This window comes from Myxine glutinosa, chromosome 5, assembly GCF_964187855.1.
Source record: "Myxine glutinosa chromosome 5, kmMyxGlut1.1, whole genome shotgun sequence".
Lineage (NCBI taxonomy): Eukaryota > Metazoa > Chordata > Myxini > Myxiniformes > Myxinidae > Myxine > Myxine glutinosa.
The window spans coordinates 111,245,225-111,255,858 of NC_136265.1; the positions used below are offsets into that span (position 1 = coordinate 111,245,225).

Genomic DNA, 10,634 nt, shown 5'->3' on the forward strand with positions numbered 1-10,634 from the left:
CTGGAGCACCCCAAGGCAAAGTTCTCGGCCCCATCCTATTCTTAATCTTCATCAATGATGTCACTGATTCTCTGGAAAATCCTCTTTATCTCTTTGCTGATGACTCTACTCTCTTCCGTTTCATCCCTCATCCTTATGACAGACATCACATCCCTCATCCTTAGTCTCCTCTTCCCTCTCTTTCGACCTTGTCAAAATCACAATCTGGTCAAACGCTTGCAATATGTCCTTCAATCCTGAGAAATCCCATACACTCTCTCTCACTCATTCTCTCTCATTCTCATTTATTTTATTTTATTTTATTCTCTCTCTCTCTCTCTCTCTCTCTCTCTCTCTCTGTCTCTGTCTCTCTCTCTCTCTCTCTCTCTCTCTCTCTCTCTCTCTCTCTCTCTCTCTCTCTCTCTCTCTCTCTCTCTACCATACGACAAACCCTCCCTCTTCTACTTTCTCAACAGCCATCTCGAAGAGGTTCAGTCATTCAAACTCTCTTGGGTCTCACTCTCAGCCATGATCTCTCTTGGGCAAGCCACATTTCAAAGTTGGCCTCCAAAGCCAAATGCCGACTAGACATCCTCCATCGTGCAAAGTCCTTCCATGGCACATCTGATCTCCTATCCACCTACAAGGCTTTCATCCGCAGCTTTATGGAGTACTGCTCTCTGCTCTTGGCTGGCTGGCCTGCCTTACGTCTCCTTACAGCTGATACAGACATACCCAAGAAGACTCAATGCTGTAATCACTGCCAAATGCGCTTCTATGAAGTACTGACGAGGGGGGTTCAATATTTACAGTGCCTATAGAAAGTCTGCACCCCGCTTTAAATTTTTCACCTTTTGTTACCTTATAGCCTTGTGAAAGTCCATTTTGAACTTCCAAATGTTTCTCTTTTAAGTCGGTGAGTTGTTGCCTGCATCTAAAAATTCGATGTTTGTTCCCCATCCCAAATTGATTGTCAGGGCTTGTGAGAGAGACACTCTGGTTCCTTGTGATTGTAGAAATACTTTAGTGATAATTATTTTTGTTGGTTGGTCTTTTTGTTGGATGTTGCATTGCGGTTTGTGGGAGTTGTATAGTGATAGGGTTTGCGATACCTAATGATACATATGGAAATGAGTGGTCACATTATACCAGGTGTCTGCAATATCGGGGATTGATCTGTTCTGCAAAGGTCATTGGCCACAAATGTGCATTAGAACAAACTAGTGAGGTACCCGTGCTACGCACGGGTGGGAGGCCAGCAGCAAACAGACAATGCAGAAATGGCGAATGCTAAAGCATGAAACCAATAAATTTCACATTCCTGTAGCACCTTCAGTCGCACGTCAGACATGGACAGCAAGTTCATGAAGGATTTCCATGAAAAACGTACCCGTTGGCAAACAAACGGGTACGTTTGTTCCATACCCAGTCAATGGCGAATCTGCATGTGGCGATCCGCGAATTCATGGTTAGAAAGTAGAAACTGTCACGGCATTTCGTCATTCACTTGAACTTGATATCTCTTTTTTCATTCCAAACAGCATAACTCCAATCACAAATGAAATAACATTAATATAAAAATATATACTTTTAACAACATTCGTGACAAAAACAAATATTTAAATCCTGATGTAAAGTTCTGTACGGTTGGATGAACACAATTACGAATTCAAAATCGTAATTGTATTCACTCAATTCCAATCATCAATTGATACTTTAACAAAATGATTAACACGATTAACGTTTAACGATTAAACATTACGATTGAATGACGGTTGTATTTGGACATTATCAAACCCGCGCATTGCCGTCATCTTCCCACTTCCGGATTCGCGGCAGGTTCATAATTGTCATCAAAATCTAAACAGTATTTGTAGAATTTCAACAAAAGCCACATCACTGTTCATATCAGTAAATATTATTCCATCGTGTTTGGAAAAACTGGAAAATTGGAAAACTTGGAAAAATTGGAAAAACAATATAGCCTATTTTACTCCCAGGGGTCCCAGGAATACCCACCCAAAATATCGTTGAGCCGTTTTTGCGGTACCTTCGAACGGACAGACGGACATTTGGTGAATTATATTAAGATGCTTATCTCCCTTAAAGTTGAAGTTATTATACTATCTCGTGGAGCGTTTGTCTTGGGACAATATATGTTTAAATTGACTTCAGCAGAGACTGCAATGGCACCAGCCTGGGTGAAGAAATTGCCTCTGTAATGGCAACCGCATCTACATATCTCACATTTGCACCGCTGTGTAATTACCAGCTTAAGAGATGGGGTTGAGAAATGCTTTATCTTGTCTTACTAGCGACTCATGGCGCCTCAGTAATGCAATTCCCATTGTGACCAACCGGTAAAAGAAATGTCTGACTCAGTGTTATTGTTACAGATTCGTCACTTCCGTTGTGGTGGTTTGCATCCACTGTAAATATTTCTGATTCCATGTACTATTATTGTGTTCAAAAGGTTTATTGTTCATGAACTGTTTTCAAACGGTAAAAAAGTTAATGTTAAAAGAAACAGGAAACCGGATCGGGAACCGGACGATGAGGAGGAAGAGGAGAAAAGAGGGTGGAGCAAGTGAGCCGGACAAGAAGGAGCCGAGCTACTTGCGGTCTGGAGCGAACGTTGGCGAGCAAGAGTCACGAGTGAACTTTTGGGTTCCCCGGAAAGGGATTCCTGCGACAGAGTTGTCATCGCTGTGACCGATCAACCTGCGTGTCAGGTTTTTGGCGGTGGATTCCGAGGAGAATTATCGCCGGGCCGTTACATCTCAAGAACCTGTCGTCGGCCATTTTGACTCGCGCGACGAGCAAGGTCTTTGCTTCGTCAGCCGTTTTCACCGCTTTCAGACGTATCTGGCGTGTGTGTGTGCACCGTGGCTTGAAGATTAATTTGCGGTTCGCCGACTGTGAGCCGTGAAAGTCCATACCTGAGGGTGTGATTTCCCAGTCGCCTCGAGGGCACCATTGACCAGCTTTGGGCTGTGTGACTGTACTTGCCATCCGCACGGGATTCTGGTCTCGATTGCACATCGTTCTGGCGATCGCTGGAGCGAATCAACTTTGGGCTTGAAGCTGGGGAATAAGAGACATTGGGGATGTTCTTGTTTCACTCACTTGGAGCACAATGAGTTATATATTACAAAACTGATGGTACCATCGTAGGACATATTGATTGTACTTTTGAATACTATTATTGTTACGAGGCGAGGTCACGTCTTTTCGAAGCTGTTCCATGCGCTCACGCTTTCGAAGCTAAGTGATCCTTCTCAATTGTGTTTTTGTCGAGACTGTATCTATCTTTCGGTGTATGTACCTATGGCTATAGCGTATCTTTTGGAAAATTTTCGGTGCTAAATTTTCGTACATGTATACACAATCGTCGGTTAATGCGTATCGAGTATTCTGCGGCCTAGTACTTGTAGGCTTGGCTACAGTACCGTCTCCGACCTTGTGGTTTTGTTTTTCTCTCAGCGATTCGTCGAATGCGCTGCATTTATTTTCGTTCTCTGGTTCGTCCCAGTCGTTCACCCCATACCTCCTTGTTTAATATCTCTACTCAAAAAAAAAAAACCCCAAAAAATATTTCCTTCCCAGGTGTTATTCGTTTATTTGTTGTTCTTTTTTGTTCGTTCGTTCTTCGTTCGCGATCACGTGATTAGAAATGTACAATCTCTCCTGTGAACAACTATTTTCTCTCATATATTATAACACAGTTTTCTTCTTTTCCTACAAAAGGATGCTTTAGTCTTGCTCACCAAATCTATTCATTCCAAAAAATATATATAATACCATCTCTTACAGTTCCTCCTTTCTACATTCCCTAAACTATCCAGAACTCCACCCCTCCTTCAGTGTCCTCAAACATATTTTTGACTCGAAGGTCTCAAACTCATTTTGCAAAAAATGTTCGTTTCTCATGAATCGTACACTTTTCAAAATCCAATCTCACCCCTCCCCACCAAATCCTCCCCATCACCCATCCCTTTCAAATCTCCCCCCCTTGCCCCTTCCCTCCCCTCCCTCCTAAACTCCCCCCACACCCCTCCCCTCCGAGACTCTCCCTCGCTCCTCCCCTCCTAGACTCCCCTCTCACCCCTCCTCCTCAAAGCATCCTCCCTGCTTCTTCCCCCTTCCAACTTTCACCTTCATCTCCCCCAACCTTCTGCCTCGCTCTTCTTCCTCCTCAAATAACACCTCACTGTGCCTCACCCAATCTCCATCAAACCTTTTGTCCGCCCCATTCTTCCCTTTCTCCAAGCTATTCTGAAATCTCTGAAATCTCTGACACACCTTCAACAGCTCTCCCTACCTCTTCCTCCTCTTCCACATCTTACCCTACCCCTCCCCCCCCTGTTCTGGACCCGATGCTCCCCCTTCCTCTTCATTAACGGTATGGACCTCAAACATCCGGGGCCTTCGCTCAAACTTGACTGATCTCTCCATACAGGTTGCTTCTGACAAACCAGATGTGATCTGCTTAACAGAAACTTTCCTCCTTCATGATGTCTCTGATGCCTTGGTATCTCTCCCAGGTTACTCCCTCTTCCGGTATGATAGACCTGAGCCTCGTCCTGGAGGTGGGGTTGCTATCTTTATAAAAAACTCTCTTCCTCACTCGCCCTCCACTGCCCTCTCTCCACTTCACCCCCAGGAATACCTTTGGCTACGGCTTCCCCTTCGCTCCCACCTTTTGTTCATATGTGTGTTGTACCGTCCACCAAACAGCGATGACTCCATCTGCATCTCGCTGTCTGATAATATGGACCAACTTCTATCTACCCATCCCAACTCTCTCTTCCTCATATGTGGTGATTTCAATTGTCACCATGCGAGTTGGCTGGGTGTGGGTACCTCTCTCACCAGCCATAGCTCTTCAGCAAAGGACTTCTGCGACTCACTGGGACTGACACAATCTGTCAATTTCCCGACCCGGATCTCAGTCAACGGAGCATCTTCTCTTCTGGATTTGGTAATGACAAACTTCCCTGAAAATGTCTGCTGCTCTTCTTCTGCTCCAATCGGCTCATCTGATCATGTGCTTGTCAAAGTGGACATCTCTCTGACCATTCTCAGAGAGCCTCCTCAGCGTCGACGAGTCTGGAATTTCACTCAGGCCAACTGGCACGGTCTTCAAGCAGCCATCAATCATCTGGACTGGTCTCCCATCTCTACCGCCTCTGACATCAACTCATCCTGGGAATTCTTTCAAAGTAAATTGCTCTCTCTCATGCACAGATTTATCCCATCTCGTCTTCAGTTGTCATACCCTTCCTCCCGTCCATGGTACACGGAATCTTGTGGTGAGGCTGTTGCCCTGAAACAACTTGCTTTCGTCTCCTGGAAAGCAAATCCAACGGAAGGAAATCTCATTTCCTTTCACAAAGCCCGAAACAAGTGTGTGTCCACCCTCAGGAGAGCCAGGAAACAATATCTCACCGTTCTCAAGACCGAACTCTCTTATCTGTCTCCCTCTTCCAAATCCTGGTGGCATCTGGTCAAATCTGTTTCTGGTGTTTGTTCCCCCTCCATCCCCTCCCTCACCTCAAACGGCTTAACGGCTGACTCCGCAAGTGAAAAAGCTGAATGCCTCAACTCTGTGTTTGCCTCTAAATCTTGTGTCCCAAACCCATCCCTCTCTGTACCCACCGTACCCAGTCGTACCCAGCTGCTCCTGGACTCTGTGTCCTTTCCTCCTGACAAGGTGGAAAAGTTTCTGTCAACCCTCGACTCTGATTCTGCAACTGGTCCTGACGGCATCAGCCCACGGGTCCTAAAATCATGTGCTTCCGCTCTTTCACTCCCTCTTTCTGTTCTCTTCACCCTCTCCTTTGCTCAAGGTCATCTGCCATCTGCTTGGAAATCAGCCAACATCACCGCTTTGCACAAAAAAGGTGCAAAAACAGATCCCAGCAACTACAGACCAATCAGCCTTCTCCCAATTATCAGCAAAGTCATGGAATCCATCATTGCTTCAGATATGAAATCTTTCCGCTTCTCCAATGGCTTGATCTCTGATCATCAATTTGGTTTCAGACCTGGTCACTCTACTCTGGACATGCTGCTTCTGCTTTCTCAACAATGGATGGAGGTCCTCAACACCAAACAGGAAATTAGAGCCGTCTCCCTTGACATTTCACGTGCCTTCGATACGGTCTGGCACCCTGCTCTGCTCACCAAACTCTCCTCCTTTGGTATCCATGGAAATCTCCACGCATGGCTGGCGGACTTCCTCTCTGGTCGTAGTCAACGTGTGGCCCTGAATGGGTTTCTCTCATCTCCTCTTCCTGTTCAGGCTGGAGTTCCCCAAGGTAGTGTTCTGGGCCCTGTGCTTTTTCTGGTCTTCATCAATGATCTCTCTGACTCTCTTGAAAATCCTCTCTATCTCTTTGCTGACGACTCTACTCTCTGTCGCTCCATTCCTCATCCCTCAGATCGGCAGTCTGCAGCCTCCTCACTCTCTGCAGACCTGGACAAAATCACAGACTGGTCCAACAAGTGGAACATGTCTTTCAATCCTGACAAATCTCACTCTCTTACTATGTCTCTCCGAAAAGACCGACTGGACAAAAAAAAAAAAAAAAAAAAAAATGTACAAAGCCGGCATACATGAACAGGACTCAACACAAAGGTTCCAGGAATCTTCTGAATTGTCTTGATAGGAGATTCATTTATATCGTCGATGTGGACAAAGAATAGGCAGAGTCGGGCTGTCTTTGAAGTGGAAGTGTGAAGGGAGGGGGAAGATTGGTGGACGAGAGTTCCTGATAACTGTTACGTGCTCCTCCCTGACCCCCTGGTCACGGTGTACCTCCGAGCCCCGAGAGGAGTCACGGCAGAAAAATGTGATATTCTGTATGTCAAAGATCAATGGAGAAGCCACCCCAATTGTTACTCACAAACAAATATTGTATTAAGATCACACAAGAATAACAGTACAACAAATTTTTTTTTTTTTTTGTTTGTATACTGAATCGAGGCTCGTGAAAGAGCTAACATTTATTTCACAAACAAATCAACCAGACAAACAAAATATACAAAAAGAGGGAGCGGAAGACAAGATGGGGAGAGAAGGGGAAGCACACAACCACAACATTTGAGAGCAGGGAGAAGTGTGGGAGGGAGAGGGCTTGGGGGCGGGGGGGTGGGAGAAGTATAAAACACAAGGGGACCGAAATTAGCGGGGGTAGAAAAGATCAAGGTTTTGGATGGGGGAGGATAAGAGATGGTGGTGAACAGCTGTTTTAAAGACCTGGAGGGTGGAGTGGGATTGAAGAGAGTGAGGGAGAAAAGAGGAATGAAGGAGTGAAGGTGAGCAGAAAGTCTTGATTTTGGCAGTTTAACCATACCTCAGTTACCTCAGTACCTCAGTTAGAATTAGTTTTTACCCTAACTTTATTTCGTCTTTGATTTAATCTCATTAAATTTATTATTGTTGCATTTTTTATTGTCGTGTTTCTTTGTTCATGGGTTTCGGAAATCAACCCGTGTGCTTCGTTCAGGTAAGTACCTTGCCGTCTTCTGTCCTGTGCATGCCATAAAAACAACAGCCATTATTTGGCCGTTTGCCTCTGAAATTAAAGACCGTCCGGCTATCCGTCCAAGGCTGGTGTTCATGGGCTACGGACTTGACGGTATTTTATTTGCCAGATGTAGGGCGCCCCTTTATATGAACCTTTCTAGAGCATTACTGGGTTCCTCCTAAGAGCACAAGGGTAGTCCAGCATGCACACGGGAGTTTTTCAATTTCCCTTATTTTCAATTGTTTGGCATTTTCTACAAGCTATGGAATGCCCCTTCTTTTCTGTACTTTACCACGTGACACATACCTTTATATATAGGGGCTTTTTCTATGCCCCTGGCATTTTCCCCCAGATAAAGGTAAATCATGACCAGAGTAAAATTTATCTTTTGCTCATTCTTAAGCTTAAAGTACACTTAAAGAACGCATCGAATAACTGTGCCCACAGATGTCCAAGAAAGTTGAGCGGCTTGAAAAGGAGGCACTGGCGTGGAAAGGTCGATGGGAACAGAGCAACCAATCCTTGTTGGACCTGGCAGAGCAGGTGAGGCTGGCACACCCCAATGCATCAACTGATAACTCAAATCATAAGGGTGGTCAAAATCTAAAAAGCATATATTTTTTATCTTTGTCGAACCAAAATTATTGATTTGCATGAACAGAAATTTGTACATCTTACCTTTCACTCAAATTCTGTTTCCAAACAAACTTTCTGTTCTCTATTCCAGAAACTTCTGCAGGACAAGGAAGCCGAATGTCTCATCTTGAAACTGAACAGAGTTGAGCGCCTTTGCAGGGCTTTACAATCAGAGCGCACACAACTTTCAGCTCGACTTGCCTCTGTCGACTCAAAATCATCCACAACAAGCCCTCAATTTGGAGAGCATGCCGACTCTTTAGGGGCTGAGGCCATGCCTTGTCTTGAATATACAGTCGCAGAACATGACGCTCCACATGCTTCCCTCAATTCTGAAACTCTTTTTGACACTCTTAGTTTGAAAGCAACAGAACCACACCAAATTGAAACTATCCAGCCCTGTACAAATGTTGAACCTTTTAGCTCCAAGTCACCAGAGTATACAAGACCCCATGACTCCGAGCCTGCAGCTCCCCTCAAACCCCATGACTCCGAGCCTGCAGCTCCCCTCAAACCCCATGACTCCGAGCCTGCAGCTCCCCTCAAACCCCATGACCCTGAGCCTGCAGCTCCCCTCAAACCCCATGACTCTGCGCCTGAAGCTCCCCTCAAACCCCATGACTCTGAGCCTGCAGCTCCCCTCAAACCCCATGACTCTGAGCCTGCAGCACTCCTCAAACCCCATGACTCTGAGCCTGCAGCTCCCCTCAAACCCCATGACTCTGAGCCTGCAGTTCCCCTCAAACCCCATGACTTTGAGCATGCAGCTCCTCTCAAACCCCATTACTCTGAGCCTGCAGCTCCCCTCAAACCCCATGACTCTGAGCCTGCAGCTCTCCTCAAACCCCATGACTCTGAGCCTGCAGCTCCCCTCAAACCCCATGACTTTGAGCCTGCAGCTCCCCTCAAACCCCATGACTCTGAGCCTGCAGCACTCCTCAAATCCCATGACTCTGAGCCTGCAGCTCCCCTCAAACCCCATGACTTTGAGCATGCAGCTCCCCTCAAACCCCATGACTCTGAGCCTACAGCTCCCCTCAAATCCCATGACTCTGAGCCTGCAGCTCCCCTCAAACCCCATGACTTTGAGCATGCAGCTCCCCTCAAACCCCATGACTCTGAGCCTACAGCTCCCCTCAAATCCCATGACTCTGAGCATGCAGCTCCCCTCAAACCCCATGACCCTGAGCCTGCAGCTCCCCTCAAACCCCATGACCCTGAGCCTGCAGCTCTCCTCAAACCCCATGACTCTGAGCCTGCAGCTCCCCTCAAACCCCATGACTCTGAGCCTGCAGCACTCAAACCCCATGACTCTGAGCCTGCAGCACTCAAACCCCATGACTCTGAGCCTGCAGCTCCCCTCAAACCCCATGACCCTGAGCCTGCAGCTCCCCTCAAACCCCATGACCCTGAGCCTGCAGCTCCCCTCAAACCCCATGACTCTGAGCCTGCAGCTCCCCTCAAACCCCATGACTCTGAGCCTGCAGCACTCCTCAAACCCCATGACTCTGAGCCTGCAGCTCCCCTCAAACCCCATGACTCTGAACCTGCAGCTCCCCTCAAACCCCATGACCCTGAGCCTGCAGCTCCCCTCAAACCCCATGACTCTGAGCCTGCAGCTCCCCTCAAACCCCATGACTCTGAGCCTGCAGCACTCCTCAAACCCCATGACTCTGAGCCTGCAGCTCCCCTCAAACCCCATGACTCTGAGCCTGCAGCTCCCCTCAAACCCCATGACTCTGAGCCTGCAGCTCCCCTCAAACCCCATGACTGAGCCTGCAGCTCTCCTCAAACCCCATGACTCTGAGCCTGCAGCTCCCCTCAAACCCCATGACCCTGAGCCTGCAGCACTCCTCAAACCCCATGACTCTGAGCCTGCAGCTCCCCTCAAACCCCATGACTCTGAGCCTGCAGCTCCCCTCAAACCCCATGACTCTGAGCCTGCAGCTGCCCTCAAACCCCATGACTCTGAGCCTGCAGCTCCCCTCAAACCCCATGATCCTGAGCCTGCAGCTCCCCTCAAACCCCATGACTGAGCCTGCAGCTCCCCTCAAACCCCATTACTCTGAGCCTGCAGCTCCCCTCAAACTTCTCGGTGCTGATCCTCAAGCTCCTATTTATGGCCATTGCAGCCATGTCACCCAACTCCCCGTTCCCCCTGACTCTCTCAATTCCAAGGTCTCTGGTTCCTTCAACTGCATGGGGTGCCCATCCTTAGCTCTTCCACACTCTCACAACAATGAGGGTTCCACTTCTCTCAAAGCTCTCAATTCCAAACTCTCGACATTGTTCACAAGTCAAAGTTCCATGTTGGTTCACAAGCAACAGACAGCTTCAGCTCCCGAGCCAAAAAGCACAAGTCTGAACTTCCCTCCTCAACTTGATCACACTGAAAATTCCAACCCAGAAGAAGGAAAGCCAATCTTATGTGAAGAAATAAAAACCATTGAACCGAAAAATCAAAACCATGACCGTAGTGTAGCAGGA

At 47.2% G+C, this 10,634-nt stretch overlaps 1 protein-coding gene across 1 annotated transcript in view; it reads left to right on the forward strand.

Annotated features, from left to right (window-relative positions):
• LOC137427254 (uncharacterized) overlaps nucleotides 1-9,921 on the forward strand; it is a 143,245-nt gene extending 133,324 nt beyond the window's left edge. Inside the window, exons 9-10 of the mRNA XM_068116612.2 lie at nucleotides 7,959-8,054; nucleotides 8,239-9,921. Of these exons, the coding sequence (XP_067972713.2) occupies nucleotides 7,959-8,054; nucleotides 8,239-9,921 (1,779 nt within the window). The remainder of the gene's footprint in view (nucleotides 1-7,958; nucleotides 8,055-8,238) is intronic.
• The last annotated feature ends 713 nt before the right edge of the window (nucleotides 9,922-10,634 follow it).